The sequence below is a fragment of the Pinus tabuliformis genome, chromosome X (genome assembly GCF_031772625.1).
Source record: "Pinus tabuliformis cultivar Carrire ecotype Pingquan chromosome X, CPIR1, whole genome shotgun sequence".
NCBI classification, from domain to species: domain Eukaryota; kingdom Viridiplantae; phylum Streptophyta; class Pinopsida; order Pinales; family Pinaceae; genus Pinus; species Pinus tabuliformis.
Window position 1 is genome coordinate 1,148,881,463 of NC_142308.1, and position 25,194 is coordinate 1,148,906,656.

The window sequence follows — 25,194 nt, forward strand, 5'->3', positions numbered from 1 at the left end:
ATTAGGACATATCATTAAGTTTTTATGTAGTTATACATACAATTATGAAACTATTTATTAGGATGTATCATTAAGTAGTCTATGAATTCCAAGTCAATTGGATTTAACTTGGGTGGTTGGGAGAAATGTGTTATCCTCCCCACACAGGTTCAATTATTACGTGTGACGTGCTAAGCTCATAATGAATATTTCTTGTAATGGCTTCGATAATTCTTGTATGCGCAGTCTCTTGAGAAAAGAAACATGTATATTGCTCATATAAAATATAAAGATATTTCTCATGGGAGAGGGAGGCGGGGTCTATGAATTTTAATTGCCTACCACTTATTGTTCAAGTGTATTTCAATACAAATCCTTGTAAAGGTCATGATGCAAGCACATTTGCTACAACTCAAGGTTATCTTAACGTAGCTCCGCTTCCTTCTCTTGCATGCTTGGTATTTAAAAAATCAAAACCTCTGAAATGGTAGGAACAGTGGCTTCATCTATATTAGGGTTTTGGTTGATTTTCTTGAACTTTGTATCATCTATAAACTACTTTCCTAGTTCATTCAAAAATGTAGTTACTTTTTTGTTTGAAAAGCTATAAACCGATATATAGAACAAAGAGAAAAATCAACTGTCTTTGATTCTTAGTTTCTTAGTTTGCAACATATGATCATGTTGATAGTGTCAAATACCATTACATCTACACAAAAATATGTACATCTAACTTCCAAACTCCATTCTACATTATCTTTGGACGTATCACCAACATAGATCTATATCATCCCTAAATCTGTTGACCAATAAGGATTATAGAGAACAAAAAAATACAAATATCTTCCTGATTACAAGATCAAAGTTAAAATAGATTTAGACTAGTTTTTTTTATTATTAAACTTATATTTATTATAATGAATTATTTATTTTTTACATATAAATATTTCTTATGGCTTTTTATTTTTGTTTTGCGAGCTTCATTTTTTATCTTTCATTTTAATTTATCATGTTACACATTTCATCCATGCTGAATTGTAAAATGTATCTCACATCTTTCAATGCAAATAGGGTTTTGATTTTCATTTCAAGCATTTTAGCTCCTTCCTTGAACCTGCTTTGCAAGATAGATACCATACTCACTAGTATGATAAGGATGGCCTTTGGTTATTTTTTTTTCACAAAGCCAATTTCTCTTTCATTTTAATTATTATGTTAAACATTTCATCCATGCTGAGTTGTAGACTGCTTCTTGCATCGGTCGGTGCAAATAGGGTTTTGATTTTCATTTCCAGTATTTTAGTTTCTTCCTTGGGAATACTTTGCTAGACAGTCGTCATCTTGAGTATAACAAATAAGGCCTTCGGATTAGTAATCAGCTCAATTCTCAGCCACATCCTGTGGACCAAGTAGTAGCCACTACATACTTGCCATACTCGTAATTATTTCCCAGTATTCACCTAGTATGCCTAAGTAGAAATTTTTCATTAGGTATAAAAAATAACAAATAAGGCCTTCGGATTAGTAATCAGCTCAATTCTCAGCCACATCCTGTAGACCAAGTAGCAGCCACTACATACTTGCCATACTCTGTAATTATTTCCCAGTATTCACCTAGTATGCCCAAGTAGAAATTTTTCATTAGGTATAAAAAAAAAAAAAATCTTGTGCAGGTTCTCATACACTGCCAAGTACACAGTCACCTGCCTCAGCGAGTATAAGCATAATATGGGTATTATGCTTTGCATCTTTTTAAAATCCAATCAATACGCAGCCAGCAGCAGAGAACAGATGTTACATACATTGAGAGATATAACATTGAATCTGAAATTCTTCAAATCCAACAATCTATATCCCAGCCTATACGGCACTTATTACTCTGCTGCTGAGCGCATAACTTTTTCCTTTTCAAAAGCCATGTACACTTATCTGCCAAGTACGAGTCAAGTACGAGTCTGATCACCATGTTTTGCATCTTTTCAAAGAAACACCATGTAACTGATGTGATAAACGTATATATAATCATTGCCAGATAGCCCTGAATAAAATCCAAAAGAGTCACGGCAGATGATCTCTGCCAATAAAATATCATATGGGGACAAGCATTTAAATGCTTCCCCATATTTCGGAGAAAAAATGAAGAGCTTGCTCTGAATGAATTTGATTGAAATTTCCAGGTGGCACAAACGGCTATGATACATGTTCACAATTTCACAGTTAAAAACCTCCTTACAAATAACATATACTGGAAGCCCTGAATGTTCGCAATGGGAATTGTTAAGCTATCCCATAATGATAAAACTATAATGCATTTTCTTGAATGAGTAAAAGTTACACAGAATACAAGAGCAGTTGTTTCCCTCACATTGCAAGATACTGCTTTCTTCTTTCATACATATTTAATCATTACATAGTTCATCACCAACAACCTGCATGCTATATTTTTGGGAAGTAACCCTGGACTTCTGGGATAAGGTATATACATTCACTACATAAAAGCTAAAATACTTGAAATTCCAAATGATTCCTTGTAAGATTGGAATCTGTGCCAACAATTTTCTTTCCACTTGTAGAACCAGTGGGCAATGTCTGCACTGGAAACGTGGTCTCCAAAGGCTTTGGAACTTCAGGTGGAGTGGAACAGCGAATAAGAGCCCAGTTCAAACCCTCAAAGAAAGGGTGTTGTTTGATTTCCGTTGCCCCACGCTTGAATGCCAATCGATGTTGTGGCTCTTTTACAAGCAAACCCCTGACCAAGTCCTTGGCCGCATAGCTTACAACGGGTGTTTCTGGGAACTTGAGGGGCTGTCCTACCACATTGTTAAGCGTGGCAGTATTACCTGCCCCCTTGAATGGCGTCTTTCCAAACAGAAGCTCATATAAAAATATTCCGTAGGTCCACCAATCAACAGCACTGCCATGACCTTCGCCTTTAACAATTTCGGGAGCCAAATATTCATGTGTTCCAACAAATGAATTTGACCTTGCACTCGTAGGCTCTGCAACAAGCTCAGTAAGAGGAGTCACTTGATGGCAAACTTCAATTTTAGGTTTCCTTACCTTTTTTGACCTCTGTGACAGGAACCTGGGCAATAAGCAGGAAGGCTGTACGCAAGATTGCTGAACACAAACTGGATCAACACAAGGAGGTGGGATACAAGGCGGTTGAATGCAAAATGCTGGAATCCTTTTTAAAGGATCAAAATCAACAGGTGACGATTTTACTAGAGTAGGGCTAACAGCACATCTCAAAGATAAATCAAAATCTGAGAGCATAATATGCCCATCTTCCCTCACGAGAACATTTTCTGGTTTGAGGTCTCTGTACACAATTCCAAGCATATGTAGATACTCCAAAGCCAGAAGAACCTCTGCTGCATAAAACCTGCAACAAAATAATAAAGACCGGTTCTTAAACTAACTATAATAATTTGGAAACTACTTGATGCATATTAAATCTATAGACATTTCAAGTAGTGTCCTTGTTCAAATATTTCTTCTTACATATATATTACTTAAGTTGTTAAAGGAGGATTCACCTAGGAATCCAGGCCAGCATAAGATCAAGAAGCAGCACCATTCAGAGGACTGGACTGTAAATAAACAATATCACTGCCTTGCTGTATCAAGCAATTTATATTTTAATTAGCCTATGTATCTTCCGAAAAGGATGTCATCTTAAAGCTTGAATTTGATGGGCAATGCCTTATACGGTTATTGGACAATGCAGTCTGAATTTATTTCATGATTATTTCCAGATGGCAAGTCTCACATTATTTAGCAGTTTGATACATGACAAAGAATAAATGTTGGCGTTCAATATATTAACATAAATGTTGGGGAAACAAAACTCCTAAAGCAAACTATTCCTTGTACCCATTTAAGAGAACTTCAAACCCAAAAAATTTGAGGTAGATTGAGAAGAACTCGAGGTTGCATCGGAAATTGCAGCATAAACCTAGGTTGATCCTCCGAAGTTGCATTGAAAAGTGTGGCACAAACATAGGTTAAAACCGGAAAACGAAAATCAAATTTCTGAGAAAAGGGACAGACGGCTATATCTTCAAACATCATTCACAATAATGATGCCAATATTTTATGTTTATATGGTTCTTGGACAACATCAAACCATGCATTCTTGTGCATGAACTCATAGATATATTACATATAGATCTGATGCAAGTCAACGTGCTGCATTACTGGATGCAATTTCCCTACCTCTCAATCCTGGCATGTATTCCAGTTTCTAGGACCTGTACTCGTACATCAATTACAGCTACTCAGGGACAAACAAGGTCCTTGGCCAGCATATCCATTCCAAAATAAAATCATGGTTCAATGAAGCAAGAAAGAAGCTAAATATAGCAAGCCTCTCCCCGGCATTGAAGAACACCAGCTTGTGCAAGGAACTTATTAAGACCAATAAAAAAAAAAATCATGGCCAAGAAAGGCATGTTGCTTTTAGCAGCAATAAAAATCTGTGAATGGTAACAATATAAAAAATTAACAGTGGATAGGGTATTTTGGAGATCTTTATTAAAAAAATCAAGAAAATGAGCATCATAGCTCAATGTTGAAGGGAAAACATTCCCATTAGACAAGCAAGAAAGAAGAGTAAATGTTGTCTGAAAAAAGAATCAAACAAATTGCAAGCCAAATACTCAAAAGACGAACTAGCACCACATTAAGTACCTGACTGACATGTATAGCACTTGAGGCTTCCCTCAAGCTCCCTGCACCAGTTTGACCATCCCACTCTTCAGGAGTGGAGATACAGATGGAAAAATTATACAACTTCCATGGTCAGCTGGATATTTGCTAAGTTGTATGGAAGCACAGTGGGAATGAAATAAACATTAAATAGAAGAGAGGCAAAGAAGTGAAGGCAGAGGTAGGGCTTAGACCAAAGCACCCGATCATTAATCACTCTAGAAACTTAAGGATATCCTGTAGAAGGTAGGTATGCAAAACGAGGAGAGCCCTACATCTTCCATGGTCAGCTGGATATTTGCTAAGTTGTATTAAGCAGAGTGGAAATGAAATAAACATTAAATATAAGAGAGGCAAGGAAGTGAAGGCAGAGGTAGGGCTTAGACCAAAGCTCCCGATCATTAATCACTCTAGAAACTTAAGGATATCCTGTAGAAGGTAGGGATCCAAAACAAGGAGAGCCCTACATCGATGCTAATTTTGAAAACATCTTTGAAACAATTCTCAGAAAAAAAATCTGCATGGGAATAAGAGATGAACTAGAACAGACTGTAGCAGAATTGAAGCTAAAATGAAGAGAAAGTGGATTTGTAAGAATTATTCCACAACAACAGAGTAGACCAAGGCTAAACATTTTCAAACGCCTTGTGTGGGCTCTATATCAAAGTCACCAGACTCAACTCAACACAAGACTTACTTTGGCCCACCAGGCAAACTTGACTCGTGACTCAAAAAAATCACCAATCAACCCAATAAAAACTATATGTAAAGAAAAGTACAAAAAATATAGAATATCTAGAAGAATATAAACTTTTTGCATTCAAAGTAGATTAGACTCAAAATATTACACTAAATATAATGCAAATATAACATATTTGTATTGTGGAATCCCAAAATGGTATTTGTATAACTCATATCATATGATAATATATTTATAGATTAATCACAATGGGCCATGGCATGAATTTATGAACCAAAATGAAAAACTGTCCGATCATGACATATATATATATATATATATATATCATCATCCAAGATTTGAGGGGCCAACCCTAGGTCTCCATCTCATCTTGCTTGAAAAAACCTAGTAGGCTTGCATACAAACTTGCTCAGAGAACCGAGGAGAAACAAGTGAAAAATGAAAGTGAAAGAGACTCATTGGAGAGACAAGACCCACGAGTTGACCCATCGAACCTAGCCAGATTTGTCTAGCACTGGCAAGGTCAACTCCAGTCTAATTGCTTTGATTGGACATAGCAAGGCCTGACAAGTCTTGGACCAAACTAACTCTGTCTGGTCAAATCATCTCGGTTAGGAGGTCTAGTTTAGTCAAACCAGCAATTCTTTGTCAAGACGGCCCAGTCCTGTCAATATGCTCTACATTAACAAGCTCAAGGACTGGTTGACAAGAGGTGGCATGGGGATGAACATCTACAAATATGCCAGACACTTAAAATAGATAATATGCTACTCATGACCAGGAAAATATGCCGCTTAAGGGAGCATCTGGCAGCTTTCACGTAAAAGAATGGGAGAAAGTCTCACAGTGGTGATCATAAGTAATGGCTTCAGGATTTTCTGCAAATCGTTATATGTCAGTCAATGTTTCGAGTCCTTCAATCAGAGACTTATCTTAAGGAAAGAATGATAGTTTGTTATGGAACAAATAACAGAAAATCTCGAAACCATTACTCAGCTTCTAAGTAGTCTGTTAAGAAGCCAAAATGATAGTAAATACCACTACAACTAAAAAGGGCAGATTCTTCTCTCGAGCAAAAAAGCTTGCACATTTTACATATTTTGATAGGAAGCCAAAATGATATCAAAACACCACTACAACAAAATAGGTAGACTCTCAAAAAACAAATATATCACTTATAGTGACAAGCTCAAGCAGTCTAACTGTTACAAATATTTGGGAAAGGGGTTTATAAAAAAGCATAATTGGGAAGCATTCAGATTAAGGTAACTTCAAGGAGGATGGAGAGCTCCCTATGTCTTAAAAAAACACATGTGAGCAAAATTGTAGGATTGGAATATAGTTTACTGTTTGTTTGGAAACAATGAATAAAGATAGGCATTCAAGGCAAGCTCTACAAGAGACCTTGAAAAAAAGGCCAGGCACATAGGAAAAGATGAATACCAAATGGATGAAAAGGTGGTGATGTAGAAAGCTGCGCATAGAAGGCAAAGCAAAAGTAAAGGTATATTTACAAGAAAAATTCAAAAACCACATGGAAAAGGCATACGTAAGAAGCTACAATTTTAGACACACAAACCAAACTTACAAGGTGAGAGTGTAACTGAAAGCTGAGGATAAAACAATTGATAATGCAGCTGAGGAAAGAATCCAGTGTTAACATATATGATGCATGGCTATGAAGTTTGAAAGTGTACTTTCAAATACAACCCCAATTTACAGATGCTCAAAAATCATGAATACACAGGGAAGATTGAGCACATACATTTTGGGACCAATTAGAAGTATCATTTTACAACAACAGTCAGCAATCTCCTGTACAACAATGGGACCAATTAGAAGTATCCTTTTATGACCATTTTTACCCTTTCAAGTCTTGCAAAGATTTTATAAAGGCTTGGCTTCATCTTCACCGAACCCCTGATCAGATCCAATATATCAGCTTGTTAAAAAATTAATGGCTGTTAAAGAACCAAACAAAGTTCACAGATAAGATTTGTCGGCAGTCTCTTCTCTCACATCCAATGGAAAATGGAGTTCTTTCCAATTACCTCACTAGGGCAACCTTTTCAAATGACCCTCAAAATTGAAGCTAAACTCATAGAGGCACCAACACGATCAATACCTTAGTGCCTCAGCAACTCAATCACCCCACACCTCCCCTACTAAAGAAGTGATGCCCATCACTGCACCTTCAAGAGGGATCAAAAAGAGCAGTGAAGAACCTTCATGCAATTACTTTGATGATCACAAGACATGTTCCTGTTTCACGTATTGTAAACAGAAAAGCTCAAGGCTAGGATTCTTGTGACAGAAATAAATGCGAAGGTATCTGCAAGGGCCCAATCTGCAATTAGTCTTAATGACTGGCTAATACTCCACTAATAAAGAACGTCCTTTTTCACAAAATTGCCAGGTTAAGGATCAACTAGTTCAACTAATAATCAACAATGGCAACATGACAAACTTGGTGTCACAAAACTTGGTTACAACAATAAATCTTCCCACAACTGCATCCACAGCCCTACAGTTTGGGATGGTTCAAAAGTAACAGGCAACTCAGCCACAAAGATTTTCATCACACTTGCAATTGAACATTTTATTGACATTGGTTTGTGATGTCTCACCCATCAAATACTGTGAAAATTTCTTGGGGTGACCTTGTTAGCATAATTGTAGAGCAACCTACAGTGGATTCAACTTTCAAGAACAAAAGTTAAACAAGGGTGGCAGAACATACAAATCCAAGACAGATAAGATATAAAGAACATACAAATAAAACACGAGCAAAATAAAAAGCTCTAAGCCTCCACTTAGGCATCAGATTCCTCACAATTTTTAGGTGAACGATTAAGTCTAGCTTCATCTTGACAAGAGATAGTTTAACAAACAACACCAACATTACCCAAAACCATTCAATATTGAGCCATACACAAGTTTGCAAATTGTGGGCCCGAATGCCTCTATTTAGCTCTTAATCGAGCACGTCTTGCATTCAACGTAAAATGTTAATAACATCAACCTCTCTGAACCCTCACAGTTGGAGGAGGTACACATGTTACATCCATGATTCCACACAATGCGATGCTATAGATACAAGCCCACACTCAGAGAACATACTATTCAACCCCCAGAATGTATCAACAGCTTCAACAGAGAATAGGCAAACCAAATCATATTTAAAGGTACACAAGGGAACCTGCCATCTCAAGCCAAAGGGATATCCCAGGCTACATTTGAACAACACTTTCTAGAAATTAAGGACAACTTCTGCATAAGCTGGGAGGAAACAACACATGTAACAATAATTGTATAATTTTGTAATTATTCAGGTATGGGTATCTAGTTTTTAATATCTCAAGCAACACAAATTAGCCCTTGAGTAAGTAGTTACAATTTTGTTATTATTTTAATACTTCTTAGACAACCTGAGGCAGCCCATTTTGCAAAAAATCTTCAAGTCCTATATGAGGGGAGGAATGAAGTGTTACTGTAATATTCATTATGATAATTGTCTATTTGCCAGGTGTGTTCTTCACTGCTTGTTTTCCACATCATAAGGGTCCCCAGATCCTTATCATCAAAGGGTCCACATTAGGGTTCAAAGGCACGTTTACATTGTCTGAGGTCCTCAACCCCTGGGGTGGTTGAGCCTATTTGTAGGTGATTGATGAATCTGCTCCACCTTTGCACATTTGGTCTTCTAGTGGACTTGGCACTTTGAAATTTCCCATGTATACCAGAAAAATGAAGAAGGGCAAAACTCGATACCCAAGTGTGTAGATGCAAGATATATCTATTAAACATTTCAAAGAGGATTACCTATTCATAATAATGAGAGAGTATTTACATGGAATTTGTGACATGTTTGCCTCAGACAAGCAGGCATTGATCAGATTTTGGTGGCAGATAATAGACTAACCTAGATGGCTATATTTATCTCTCATCTTATCACAAGCAAGGGAGAAGATATTACTAATATATTTATAGCTTCAGTGTTTCCAGGTATGGCCTTCCCAAAGATATTGTGAGTGTGGAGAAACTAAATTTAAAGGAAATTTTCAGGACTTGTTTAATGATTTGTGCACATAATTAGCCTTCGACAGTGACAACTAGTCCTAGCTAAATGTGCAAATGGAAAGAGTTATAGAGCAATTGTTTTGTGAAGAGCTTAAGTGGCTGCTGAGAGCTATAGAGCTACTATAGCAGTAGGCATGTGCCAGTGTGTGTAACTCCTTGCAACAATACTAAATAGTCATGGAACATTGATTTCCATGGATTTAGAATTGAAAGTGATAACCCAAGTCTCAATGAAAATGCTGCAAAGGATGTATAATGAATTGAATGGCTACAAAATAAATATGGAAAGGTACAAGCAAGTACAAAATTGCATGAGGATTACACTGCACTTTAAGCTCTTTCCAAGTTGGTGACAAGGCATATCTAAGGGTAAAATCCAATAGGACTCTTTCTTCTGGCTGATGCATTAAATTTCATCTGAGGCATTGCAGATGACTCACACTGAAATAATTACAAAATACAACTAAATGCTCATGCAAAAATGCACCCTGTATTGCACATTAGCTATGTAAAGAAAGCATAGACCAAATTTGATAGAATTCCACCTAGTTATGTGGATGTAAAGGGTACAATATCCTATTTGGATGATGGATGAGAGAAAACTACAAAGAGGTAAAAAGGCTAAACAAAAGTAACCAGAATCAATACAAATCCAGCGTTGATGCCAAACATAAGATGATAATGACAAAACCACTTCCCATCGTCAACAAAACCAAATACCAAATGGGGATGAGGGAGCATCTCAAGGTGCACCACAAAGAGAGGCCGAATGTGGAGAGGAAGAAGATGACATCCTAATAGAATCATCAGCCATGAAGGAGCCAATATTCGTCAAATAATATCGCCTAACTAAAACCTTACACTGAGCGGATCAGGATGTGTAATCCTAGGCAAAAACCAACCGTCCACTGAAATTCTCCTGAGTCCTAACACTAATGGGCATCGGAAAGAACTTGGTGATTCTAACTCTAGATGCTCAAGAAAGAAGATTGGAGGGTAGATAAACTTTGTTGTTAGCAAAACCTCTGCAAGACCTAGGTGTGAAAGGATCTGTTAGTTGTAGGTCAGGAAGAGGTACGGGCTATCACCAATCTAGTATCCAAAATTCTATGGCAATCTGCATGTCTTTTTGCAATCATCTACCACCAAGATGGAGGGAAAAAGGAATTGATTAGATCAATAGGGTTTGTCTTGGGTGCGTCCTGAATATGTCCCCTAGATCCTCTTACTTCCCTCAGCGAGGGAGCTAGACACCTCTGTTCCAAGTGTTCCCAAAGCAAGTAGTGACAGATCCTCCCAAGTTAGAGACAACAGAACCTCTTCTTTGTCTCATAATAGACAGGGCAACAAAAGATTAGGTTCTCTTTCAACTTGATGTCCTGCAAGTGACATACATGACAAAGCCTCTCCAATCTCAGAATGTGATGATCTGTCTCACTATGAAGTTAATGCGAAAAAATATGAACTTGCCCAAAGATATCTTGGTATGCATCCAATTCTTGTGAGCATATTAGGTTAAGGCCATATTTCAACTACATGAAATGCTTAAAATAGAAAGTCAACTTAGGACCACTGTCCTTGGAGGGGCAATAAAAATGACCCATATGTATTGCTTGTAAATATCCTCTCTGATCACCTTGTTCCACCCCTGCTTGGGGTACATGAGATGACCCAAAACATTAAGAGAGTATCTAAAGTGGGGAGGGGAAGATCAATAGAAATGCCAACAGATTAGAGCAAAAACGCCTCAAAAAACCAACATCATCATTGTCCACAAGGAGACCTATAAAAGCAACCACCTATGAAGAACAAAGTAAAACATCTATAAATATGGAAAAAATTGTAATGACCCTTACTGAAATATACTAACCAAAATTGCAATTTCTTGATTTTTATCTTGCAAACATTTCGTCAAACACTTTGCATGTAATAAAATATGAAGCATTGCTAACACAACAACAACACAGCAAATGTTCCACAAGCACTACAGTAACTGCAAAAGCCCTTCTGGCACACTAACAACACAACAAAATTTTGTAGCAACAAACTCAGCCAAATGAAATCAAATATGTTTTTTTTAATTGGGCCATGAAATGACATGCTAAGCAGCCCTTTAAGATACAAATCGATTTCTAAGAACCTAGCACATTTTTGCTGGGAAAAAGAGATGAAGATGACGGCACTGAAATATCCCTTGTAAACTGCTGAAGATGACTTTGCCGGAACAAAATTATTGAACTAATTCAACCTCCCTTCTTCATGCCATGGCCCAGCAATTATTGGCTTAGTTTGCTGGGAGAAACAGCACTGGAATTCAGGAATAAAATCAGGCTGGTATAGCTCACCAAAACCCCCAAATTTTTGCTGATAATCTGATAGATTCGACCTCCCTTGATTCCCACGAAATGCTAATGGCTAAATCAGCCCACACAACCTTCTGAATGATGATACACTGATAAGGTCGGCCTCCTTTGGCTTCCACAAACAGCTGATAGATAAATCAATCCACGCAAAATCCACATGAATTCTGGTTGAACCTTCTTCTTGGCCAAAAAGATGAATCTCCTTCTTTGGCAATGAATTCCTGTGAAGAATCTAAGTGATTCTTCCTTATGATCAGCTAGGGTGGATTTGTTTCACCACCAAAACCAATTCTCATAATGGTTTTACCCCCTACAAACAGAGCTCTCCAAGGCATGCCCAATAAGTGAGTTCTAATCTCTCTTTTATCATCAAAATACCATGGGTCATCAGATTATCATGGATCTCTCTTTTATAACATTTTTTTCCCTTTGACCCTTTCTTTTATCTTTTTACCTTTTCCCATTCAATTAAATAATATAAAGAGACTTTATAAAGTTTTCCTTGTTTTTTCTCCTATAGTCACTTAATAACACCTTTCTAATTTAATTATTCAATGTTACTTTTACATGTTTTTTCACCCAAATGACATTTAAACAATTAAATTTATTGAACTCCTCTTTACTGACTACAGCCCGCAGGAATCAAATAGGCTATTGAGTAGTTCTCTAGAAGTGATCACTCGAAAAGGAACATTACAAAAATATATAAACAATAAAAAAAAAAATTCACATTAGTTAATATGTGACAGGTCACATGTCTAAAACACATCCTTCTTCACCTTCATGACTAGGCAATGCTTATACTTATAATTATACAGTCACAAGGCTCATTGTAATCACACACGCACATTATTTTTCCAACTGGAATTATATACTTAACATTTATAACATTGGTATCAAAGTCAATCCTAGGTTTCTTCCACTATGACAACACATTGCAAATCACTATCAGAATTTGTGGAGGCCAAAAATTGCAAAACCCTAAATTTGTGGAGTTTAGAATTTTTGGAGGTCGAAATATGCATAAGTCAGAACTTGTGGATATTGTCATACCATAGCACTACCTTATAATAATCATGTCAAGGGATGTTAAATTCTATAAAGAAGAAAGTAGTGACCAACATATAACTGAACACCCATTAGGGGAATTTTGAAGTAAAAAAATGGGCCTCATAACAAAAATGTACTAACAAAATCAACTTTAAAAGAACCAATTAGATTCAAGATGATGATGTCATCCCCAGGGTAGGTATTTTAGAAGGAAAAGAAGAAAAATACTTTTTTTAATTGCATTTTTGGCTTATCTCCACATAAGGTTACTCAAATGTCAAGCGTGAGCACCTGTGGGATGAGGAATCGAATTTTACAACCAACGAGCACCAACTCTACATAATTTTGAGTAGACCCACAACAGAAAAAATTGCAAATACATGAAAAAACGTGTTTCTTTTTTATATTAACATTTTTTCATGTATTTGCAATATTTCTCAGTGTGGGTCTGTTGAAGTTGTAACTAGGTTTGGTCTTCATAATGTAAATTTATCATTGATGTATTTATTATATTTATTTTTGTCAAAGCATGTTCTTCATGCTAAGAATCAAAAAGAGTCAAAAAAAAATATATTGAGTCAAAAGAAAATGTATTTGAGTCATGTCCCATTTGGACATTTAAAAGAAAGAAAATTTGAATATTATTTTTGAGTCATAAGACCACAAGATGACCAAGTCGACCCTCCTTGGACAAGTCGGCCTAGCCCTCCAAGTGGCACCTATTCGACCCTCCTAGACAACTATATATAAGAGATAAGTTCGACCCCTTTGGAGCATATTCATTCAGAATCACAAGAAGCAATTTTGAAGCAAGCAAAGAAGAGAAGTCGAGTCAAAGGAGAGAGAAAGACAAGTCAAAACAAAGAGAATCTAGCATTGTTGACCAAATATTTGACTTCTATCAGCTCGCACATGTGAAGGACGAATTTCAGTGGAAAGAGACCGAAATTTTTTGAGTTTATTGCAAGCTGAAATTCGGCCCTAGTTATAGATCCGAAATTCTGAAGTTTGACCAATTTTGGAGTAGTTTGACCAAGCGTTGAATTTTACATTGCAGGTAACTTGGAGGAGGGTTTGACTTGGTATCTTGGTAGTAATTTGGTCTTGATCTTGGTCTTGGATATGTCTCATTTTGATTTGATTCTATAAGAGAAGAATTGTTGGGGTTTCCCCTTGTGGGTTTTGCTCTAGCTAGCAGCATAATTTTGGTGTCTCTTGTCTCCTTGTGATCTTTATAATTTCCTGAAAGATTGAACATTTGTATAATTTCTTGATGAAGAAGACATAAGAAGTAATAAGAAGACATCTAATATTTACAAGTAATTATCAAAAAGAGAAATTAGGTGTTAGACTTCATTACACTCGATTTCTCAGCAGGGTCTACTCAAAATTATGTAGAGTGGGTACTAATTGGATGCAATTTTTTTAATTTTTTATGTATTTATAAATTATTTTGGTGTGGGTTCACTCAAAATTGTGTAGAGTGGGCACTTGTTGAATGCAAAATTCAATTCTGGATCCTATAGGTGCCCACACTTGACATTTGAGTGAACCTACAAGGAGATAAGCTAAAAATGCAATTTAAAAGAGTAGTTTTCTTTCTTTTCCTTTAAAAATCCATAACTCTTATTTTATTATATTAACTATTATTTCATTATTTTCCTTTGGAGGGCCATTTTTTACCTCTAACCACTAATGAAAATTGCAAAGATAGGTGAGCAATTTAAGCAAAATCAATTGGAAGCAAAGTAGGCAAGAAAGAATGCAATGTTGAAATCAAACAAAGCCAAGATCAGTTAATGAAAAATATTGAATAGTACATTTATGTGCCAATATAGTGTTGAAGAACCTAGGGGATTTAGGTTAGGATGAGATTCTTCTAACGATGATAACTATTTGTGAGGTACTTTTTACTTTTTCTTATTACCACAATCTTCTCTTATTATTATTAGTATGAGTTCTCTAACTTCATCAAACAGTTACCAAAACAAAAGAGACAAGAACACAAGATATTGACTCTCAGCCAGGGCAAAACCTCTCTCTCCTAGAGAGGAAAACCCTTCTGCAAATTTCTCTTATTGAAGCTTCAATTGACAAATGCCAAACCCTAGACCCTTGACAAAAAATCCTCCAAGCACAAGTCAAGCCTTTCTCGTTGATCCAAGATCAATCCCTTCTATTGCACCTTGACCTTCTTCTTCGTCCTCCTTCAACTGATGGCTTTAATGCAAAAACCCTAGTTATGCATACCCTAGCAGAGGTATTCTTCCTGGCCTTCTTCGCTTGAGGCGGAGTCTTCTTTAATCAAGGAGAAGCCCTTATTTCTAACTTATATGAGCTATTTTCCTTACTATAGTCACAGATCTGAGATAGCATCAATATGGTCCTTTTTCTTCGCACGTGTGAGGTGATACCTTCAAGAATTGATGCTTTACTTGCTCTCTTTCCTTCTCTTTATTTGTCTCTTCCTTTACTTGAGTAAGAGGCCTAATTAGCACTCTTTTACCAACCCAATCAAACTTATTCTTATGACTATAATAGCAGCTCTTATATGGTAGTAGAATGAACCCTTCCTCTTCGCACGTATTACAAAAATCTATCTCAAGATCAATCCTCCAACTTCGGCTAGGATGCTTCTCTTTCTCGCTGAAATAGAGACCCTTTCTCCTCCTTTCTCTCACCTCTTCTAGCCCTCTTCTTCGCTGATTTCAGAGATCACTTCTATATCTTTGGTGAGGTCGAATAGCCCTATATACAGGAGTATGTCCCTCCTATTTGGGCTGACTTGATCAAGTGAGGCCGACTATCCTTAAGAGACTAAATTACTTCTTTTGTTGAGGCCGACACAAGGAGGCTTTTGACTTTGCTTGGAGGTCAGTCTTTGACTCTAAATCATAGATTTACATGGTGTAACATGCCCACATGGGTCTTTAACAATTACATTGACTCTTTGACTTTCCTAGAAGCACTTAAACATGTGCTTGACCTATCAAATGGGCAAGAAACCCATTCTTGATAATGACAAAAATAATAATTCTTTTCTTTTACAAGTACAAAGATCAAAAATACATTTATGAAGACCGAACCTAGTTACACTTTCTTCAACATATAGGATGAATTAAAATCCCCCATACTCCATATATATTATTGCTTGTTCGTGCAAGCATTGGACCCAACCAAAATGTTACTCCACTTGATTCACCCACAACTGCCATCCCAATACTCCAATTTCTACCATAGGGCAACATTAACCCGCCAAGATAAATGTGAGCATAAATGATGAAGGTCAAATTGTTGGAATGAATAACAAATCATGGAATATATAAACAAGGCAGAAAAATATTTCGATGTACATAGTCTTCAAAACAAAGGAGAGAGAATCAAAATACCATCCATGCACTTTGATGGTCCAACAAACCACTAATACACGTGGTAGAAGTCCTCATGCCATACATCTCATTCAACTAGTGTACATTTAAAGATGTTTCTTTAAAAGATTCCAACATATACAAGAAAGAGATTTTTTGGTAAAACTTACCAAGGTAAAACAAGATGCTCACAAGTACACACGTGAATGGGAACATTTGCAAAATGAGTGCTAGGGTTATCACAGCATCAGTTACTCCAATCTAATGTGACTAGATTAAAGCCTCACATAAGATACAAAATGGAGATGTACAGTATTAAAACCATGGAAAAAGCCAAAGCAAGGCAAAAATAGTAGAATTGAAGTTAAGCAATTAATGTCAAATGTATGACCAAAAATATCCTACTATTCAAAAGAAAACCATACAAAATTCAAATGAAGAAAAAATGAGATATGTTCTGTCACATCGAAATGAGAAATATAATCAACAAAGCTCAAAATTTGAAAATAAGAAGGATATTAATTGTCATAATTGTAGTGAGATATGGTCGCCAAGTCAATAATGTGCATCAAAACATTATACCATTGCAAAATTGTACATGGGAAATAAGTAGAGGTTTTCGATTAAGGAAACATGCTAGAATCTAATGAGGATGAAAATGTTAAAGTAAACGAAAGATCATAAAGATCAATTAGATATTAGACATAGGAATTAAGAGAGTCATTTTTTAATGCTTTATTGGCCTTTAGTGTGTTTCTCAATCCGTCCCACATTCATAAAGTGGATTCATTTGACTACCTTGTAACCCTTTATAAGAAAGCTTTTGCTTTCTCATTTATGCAATGCACTATTGACTCATATTGGTTCCTTAATGTCCTTGATTTCCATGATATCATATTGGAGCTTAGTTAGAGCCACAAAGTTTGTGAGAGAGTGAAGACCTAAGGACCACTGTCAACAAAAACAGAGTGAGCGATCACTAGTGTAGCACATCAAAAAGTCAAAAAGGTTTTGTCAATACCAAGTTTTAATTCATTTTAATTTTTTTAGTAAAGCAGTGTCAATTTTCTAGAGAACCTTACATGTCAAGGTTCCCAAAAAAAGAACTTTTAGGAGCCATATGACTATATAACATGTTACCTCTTTGGAAGTACCCTATATATTTTCATGGAAACAACATTATAAGTTCAATGAGATGCAAGTCCCAAAGCCCTATAGGCCATGTGATGATTATGTATATGGTGTCCTAGGCCCATTACGGTCACCCAGCATGATCCCTTAAGTCCCCACTCTCAATTCCTTTCATCCTGGATAGGGTTGGAGGTTTTGAGATGGATCTACTAAGACACATGGTATGAATAAGATAAGATGAAATAATTTAATTAATGTCCAACAAATGACCGCATAAGTAGGCCAATGGGACTAACGAATAGTATAGTGAGTATAAATACAATGTGGGAGTGCAAGCATAGCTCCTAGGAAATGTTGAAAATAACATGAAGAAAGAAAAAAACAAGTGATAGTGGTGTCACAACATGCATATATAAAAAGACTATGGCTTGATACAAAATAATCAATAGTTTATCGAAAAAGAAAGAGTGAGATAAGGACAAGAAGATCTGACAATGGAGCTAATGATATTGAGGGCTCCTGAGTCTGATGATCAATGGCAAGGGAGGCGAACTAGGCATTGGCTCACTTTCCTTTGGAACTAGCAATGGGTTTGGCCATATGATCCTGGGAGAGATGTAAGAATGAGGGATACTCCTAGCATTCAAGGTTGACACCTCCTATGGGACTAACAGGTAATCAAATGGATCGAGGGCACCCTGCTGTGGAGCCATTGGTTTTGTAGGCGTGATCACACTATGTAGGGCTTGTCTGGCCCATGTCTTGAGGGCACCCGACTTTTCCACATGGTCATTTGTTAGAGTTTGTATGCATCTCGTTGGCCATGGTACAATATAATTCAATTTCTCCACATGGCATTCTCACAGTTCACAACATTCGCTATTTAATGGGGCACTAAAAGGGATCCGAATGCACAAAGGTCTCAACTACAAAAAGTTAGCAAGAGCTCAAAGTGATCAACATGATGCATAAGTGACATGTCACGTCAAAATTCTGGCAAATGAAGAGGGCATTAAGCAAAATCACCACTCCAAGGTGATCATACTCTCTCCCCTAGCCATGTGGGGGATGAAAATGGCTAAAGAAGGTCATTCCTTGACATGCATTGACAAATTTTACATCAAAGTTGAAGGGAATTGCGCTCAAACCCAGATGCCAAAATCCATCAATCAAGCAAGGCATTTCCCATGCAAGCCAAAATCGACCTCATTTCCAACTCACACATGGAAAGATTCAAGTGGGCAACATCCTAGGTCCAAATTGGGCAAGTGATAGCCTGTTGGAATCCTCATGATGTAGCCCACCTTCCTCCAGCAAACGTTGGACTAATCTTATAGGTGTTTTCTCCCTGAGGCAGTCTTCGGAATTAGTTAAAGGCATGCAAGCTCAAACATGGGAATCAAAGAAAGTTCAAACTAGTTGTTGGAGCCACCTAAGCTATCATTCCTCTCATTTAACTCTATCAAGCTAAAAGCAAGCCGCACGTGGGAATCCAAGGGCCCAACATTAACCATGCAAGCCAAAATAGAGCCTTTTTTGTTGAGAACTCAATAGGGCAATGTATATGTTAATTCTCTTAACTTGATAACTCTTTGCATTACCTTTTTACTTATTAGCTTTGATCTTTCTTATTCCAGTGTGCAATACATCAAACATTTACCAAAACAGTAAGAACAATGACACAATATATAGGCTGCAAGCCAAGGCCAAAACCCCTCCTCTTGAGGGGAAAACCCATAAAATCTCTTCTTATCTTTCAGATCTTTCAATTGACAAATACCATGACCTAGACTCAGACAAATACCCTCCAAGATCAAGTCTTCCTTGGCCTCCTGCTGAAATATCTTTGACCTCCTAGTAGATCCAAAATTCTATTCCCCAGTAGTTGTTGCAATTGTTGTTGCTTCTCTAGGAGACTTTGATCTCCCTCTAACTGCCTTCCCCTTGACCTCGCTTGCCTTGACTTGAGTCCTAGGGCTAGTAAGATGCCCTAAGAGACCTTCGCTTGCCTTCCTTCTCTTTTGCTTCCAAAATCAAACCTCAGACTAGCCCAGTGCAGAAACCCTAACTTCGCACTTCCAGAAGAATGGAGAGAGACCCAAACACTTCGACTTCTTCGTCCTTCTCTTCTTCGCACTTCCTTCTTCGACTTTCTTCTTCTGCCTTCTTCGCATAAGAGATGAGTGAATGAATGATCCAAATGGAGGACGAGTTCCTCTTATATATAGGCTCCTTCAAGGGTGGACGTGGCTCTTCATGTAGGTCGACTTGACTACCCCCCTTGGCTTTGCTAGGAGTTAGCCTAGACGAAGGAGTTGGGAAATGGGTGACAGCCCCAACTTGCAACTTGCCCCCAAGGCCACACCAAGTGGAGTTAGAAACTTTCTCGACGATAATCCCAAGTGTGGATTTAGGCGGCAACATTTTTGACGTCGTTGTCAAGGATAAGTCTTCTTAGACCCGGAATACAACATGCTTACTTGATTTGGTATTAGAAGTCAGTTCATGTCCAAGCAACGACTCCATTAGAACCAGCCTAGATCCATCTTAACTCCAGATCTACCAAACACAAAGAGGGATCAAATCTTTCTGCATCTTAAGATATTCACATCTCAAGAGATTTGATCTCTCTCTACACTTGATAGATCTGGAGTTAAGATGGATCTAGGCTGGTTTAATTCCCCCCTTTAAATAGGTTATATTCCACATGAATACCATGGGTTCTCATAAACCTAGAGCTCAAAAACCACTAGTAACTTGACCAAGTCAAGTTTACCTTAACTACCCAATAAAAATTACTTAAAAATAATAATAAAGTAGAACTTTTATTTTAACATAGGGTTATTTTTTTTATTTCAAATTTACCTTAACTACCCAACAAAAATTGATAAAAAAAAAATAATAACGTAAAATGTTTATTTTAACTTAGGGTTTTTTTTAACCGAGTCAAAATGTTTCCATAACATAACAAGACAAGCCAACATCTCTGACATACAAGGCTGGAGAGCGCCTCTCGGCACAATCAAATACTGCAAGTTACTCTATGAAGAGACATCCAAGTAGCTTGATTAACCCCATCCTTGAACATGAAAGGGCTTATAGGAAGAGGTTAAATAGGCTCTCTCTTAGTAGGTTACTCACAAATCTTGGACAAGAAGCACTTTCTGACATCCAACTCCTGTTTGAAGCTACCTCTGATCAAGTAATTTTTGAAATGGATGATGTCTACAATCCCATTGACTTCTCTAACATCCAAGGGTATCCACATGCCTTGCCCAACAAGGCCATTGAAAAGCTTCCTATATTCTAGGGCAACAATGCCATCAGTGCTAAGACACATATCATGAACTTCAACATTTGTGTAGCAAAGTAGTGCAGTGGACAAAACTTCAACCATGAGGATGTAAAGATTAAGCTTTTTGTACTTTCATTAGAAGAGGATGCCATGGATTGGCTCCTGAACAACCTAACAATACTTTCACAACCCTCAATGATATAATAATTTCTTTCAACAAGAAGTTGGGTGAGAAGAAGGATGAGCATCATATACTGGGCGCATTAAATGGAATTAAGAACAAAGAGAACAAAATAATGGGTGAGTTCAACAAAAGATTTAATGATGAAATCAAGTGTTTGCCCCAAGACATAAAACCCCCTGAGAAGAATCTCCTCATCTCATATATAGACTCCTTTAACAAAACTATATGAACAATTATATTTATAATATATTAATCAAACAACTTACTTGGGCTCTCGTCTTGGGATAATGGCCCAACCAAGAAAATACAAAACTGATCACTAGCCTCACTGCACTCTCTCAAACCCAACACACGCTCACTAAGAAGCCTCTCTCAATCTTGTGTTGTTGTTGTGTCTTAGCTTCTCACTTTAAGCTCAATTTATAACTTTCTTGAGCTAAGATTGATGGCCAAAATTAGCCCATCAAATTAAGTGAAGATAAGTGACTTTACTTTCGTTAACTAACCTATCTTTAGTTTTCTCTACTTTAACTCAAGTATAAGTCATAAATTTAGCTTGCTTTACATGCTCATCTCATGCATGTCACATGCATGCAAACTCCTAAGAGGCAAACCAAGGTCCTTCTAGTCAAGACACAAAACTAGAAGTACCTTTTGAGCTACAAAACTCAACAGTTGTTGTTGATAAATTATTCTCAAGGTCTGATGATGGGTTTGGCAAGTGCAAGCTGAACCTCTGCATCTTATGCATCTTCATGTAAATCTGTTATTGAAATGGCCTCTCTAATCTGCTATTTGTTGGTTGTTGATGGGAATCAACCTCAAAAAGGGAGTTATTCTGAACATACACCAATTCAGAATGTCGATTCCTCTACTATAGTTCATCTTGTTGGAGCTGAGATTCAAGCTCAAGAAACTCAATCTTCTCCAGCACATCTTGTAAACAGGGTTGAACATCAATAAGGATGGCTTTGTTGATTTAACAATACCTTCAACAGTAAAAAGTATCAGAGTATTCAGGAATTCTAATACTTCATCAATTCGAGCCATTTTCTCAACAACTCAAACTTGGGAAATGAAAGATGTCATCAGCTTCATTAATCTTGATTCTAGATATTGTAGAAAAATTTAAAGTCCCAGTAGCCCCTCCGGTTTCAGTTTCTTTTACACGAGAAGTTTATTGCCCAAACCCATATGCATTTGCTGAGTTAAAACTTCAATATTAAATTGCAACCAAAACACTGCTAGGCTACCACTACATTCACTTTTACACTTTCAACTGATAAAATAATTACACATGCAAACACACATAAATGAACACTATGTTTTTGGTCATTCTCTGACCCTGGAAAAACCCACAAGGGGAAAACCAGTCTAGTAGGAGTATTTTATTGCTTATCACAGAGAATTTATTACAGCATGAAAAACTCATCAAGGGTGCTTATCTTTCCCTTGAATATTGTGCCACAATTCTTGAAACCTGTGCCTCTGTCAAACCACTGCACTCGTCTTTTGTGCCTCTGTCCAAACCTCCTCTGCTTTGGATTTCAAGCTCAGACTTCCACTAGAAAACTCTGCTCAGCTCCCTAGAAAATCTGCCCAGCCTTTGACTGTCTTGATTTTCATGTCACTGTCAAACTCAGACTACCCAGAAAATCATGTCATTGACAGCAATCTCTGCCTCTCTAACAGCGTGCCACTGAACAGCATTAAATGTCCTTGAAATTCATGCCAGAAATCAACCTTTCCTCACTCGAAAACCAAGCCTCAAACTGATATATCTCTGCCTTGAATTGTGCGCTGACAGACTGAGTTAATCTCCTTGATTTTTGTGCCACACAGACTGATTTTTCCTCCCTGAAAACCATGTTATCAGTCTAGCATTAAATACACTCTAACTTCCCCTCGATTTCAGTGTTGCTAGCCTCGAATTTCACGTTGATTTTCTCGTAGAAACCCACACTGGAAGGGAATGCTATACTCCTGCCCTTCCTTGAACTGTGTGCTACTCTTCTTGTCTAGAAATGTCTGTCTGCTCTTCACTCCTTGCTGTAACTCGTCCCTCCTTCAGCAAATGGTAGCTATCACAGCCTCCTCCTTCTCAGCTATCACGCCTCTTCCTTCTTCTCAGCTATCACAACCTTCTCTTGAAGCTATCTCAACCTCTTCCTCCTCAGCTATCACACCCTTCTCTTGAAGCTATCTTAGCCCCCTCTTGAAGCTCTCTTAGCCTCCTCTTCTCTCCTCCTCCTCCTTCAACTCTAAACTTGAAAAATGAGTGAACTCCCTTTGCCTTTTCTCCCCTTTTAGTCTTCATAATGAAGTGAAGTCCTAATGCTATGATCAAGGGCTGAGATTAGATCTCAGCTCTCCTTGATCAAGGGTGGAGATCTAATCTCCCATTGACCCCCTTTTTCATGCCCCTCCATTAATGGCTTCCCTAGTCACTTTAAACTTTAAGTTGCACCATGTACTTTTTTCTCATAAAGTCACTTTAATGTTATAGAGTAACTTTAATATAATAAAGTACTAAGTACTTTTTGAACATTATAAAGCGACTAAAAGGCACATGACTTTAATAAATCATAAAGCTACCCACTAAAAAGGTGTTTCATGTGTTTTCATAGGCCAAAGGTAAAATACACGAAGAAACACCTCCTTAGTACCCTTTTTCTCAACAAATATGTCATCAGTCCATCACCTTTCAACTACACTAACTTCTATGGTGCTTCCCAATGCCTTAATGTGGCTTGGTAGAGAGAACAAATTGTCTTGCTACAAGAATGCCGAGTACATCAAAAGGAATGATGAACCCAAGACACAAAAGGACTTTGCTTTAGCAGATTGATAGCTTTAGCAGGAAACACTATCTCTAAGAATATGAGTGTCCTTCATTGGCCAGCGACTCAACTATGAATATGATGCTAAGGGCAGCTTTAACAGGCCCTACAAGAGATCTCCAAAACTGAGACTAGTGAGAAGATGTCTATAGTCGATAGGTTTGCAGGACTGCATACACCTTTTTTTTCGTTTTCTTTTTTATAAATTTGATGCACTACAAATGTCAACATGCAACAGATATAAAGTCTCCCTTCAAATCATCTTGCTCTGAAATAGCTTTTGAAATGTCAAATGCTGTAGGCACATTGTTGATGGAGTTTATGAGCTTCAGAGGCCAAGCTTGCATTCATCTCAATGCCAGTCTGTTTTTGCTTGACTTGATAGTCTGGCTTGTAACCCCAAGCCTTCAAACACCATATGTGCCTTTGCCAAGACCAGTCGGCCTCCACAGTGGACTAGTGTTCCCTCTAACTTGTAAGTTGTAGTACAATAGTCAGGTCAGGTGTATGAATATCGACTTGATGATGATGCTGCAGCCTCAACACAATATTTTATCCATCGACCAGTGATTCTTCGTATGCATAGTTCATCGGAATCCCCAAGTCCGGGTTTGAACATACCTAAGGCAGGTCAGACCAGCAACTTAAGCTTGTGCATGGTCCTCAACTACAAGGATTCACCTTCCCATAGTGTTGACCCCATAAATGCTTTGAAATATCTTCGGTAACAAAATCATCAATCTTCATTGCCCGCTTGAATCCCAAATCAACGTTTTCTGTCTCCAAATGCAGAATCTCAATCACTGATGTGTACACTTCAGAGCCACTGAACAGTTTCACCCTTGCACCGCCCTCATCGCAGACCATAACCTCCATACAGCCGAACTTCAAATGGCCATGAAGTATGATAATGACAAACACCAGACCCAAGTGAAGGGTGCTTCTTCTGAGACCCAAGTGTGAGGTGCTTCATCTGAGACCCAAGTGTGAGAACAACTTCCTCAGGAGCAAATATTTTTATTATTTGATGTGATTTGTTGTTGTGCTATCTTGTTTCCAATTGTCTGGTCTATCAAACTACACACGTTGATGGCAAGCAGCTCATATGGGAGAAGCTACGCATACTGATGGAACACAGCTCATATATTAGGAGGGAGAAGAGCCATGTAGTTGCAGGCATTTAAGAGATGCTCAATCATTTGTCCTGGAGGTTGTAGATGTCAATAATGGAGTCGAGGGCGAAGGCTTTCTAGCTCATAAAAAGATGGACATGATACCAAACTCAACAAATTAAAAAGGGTGCAAATACAACGTGAAGGTGAAACAGATAGAAACCCTGAAATTGATGCACAATGACAGAGAGAATGCACACAAGAGGAGAGAGAGTGCACTGATTCTATACGCTGTGGAATGAGTGGTGAAATTGGGTCATGAAAATGCCGCAGTCTGTCAGCATGCATGTGTCTAGCTGAGCCATGGGCAAAGGAAAGGCAC

At 37.6% G+C, this 25,194-nt stretch overlaps 1 protein-coding gene across 7 annotated transcripts in view; it reads right to left on the minus strand.

Moving 5' to 3' along the window:
• Positions 1-2,130: 2,130 nt before the first annotated feature.
• Positions 2,131-25,194, minus strand: part of LOC149143963 (serine/threonine-protein kinase D6PK-like) — an 80,439-nt gene continuing 57,375 nt past the window's right edge. For all 7 annotated transcript variants that reach the window (XM_089446756.1, XM_089446755.1, XM_089446758.1 and 4 more), the window contains exon 3: positions 2,131-3,364. In XM_089446756.1, the coding sequence (XP_089302882.1) occupies positions 2,479-3,364 (886 nt within the window). In that variant the 3' untranslated portion in view covers positions 2,131-2,478. The remainder of the gene's footprint in view (positions 3,365-25,194) is intronic.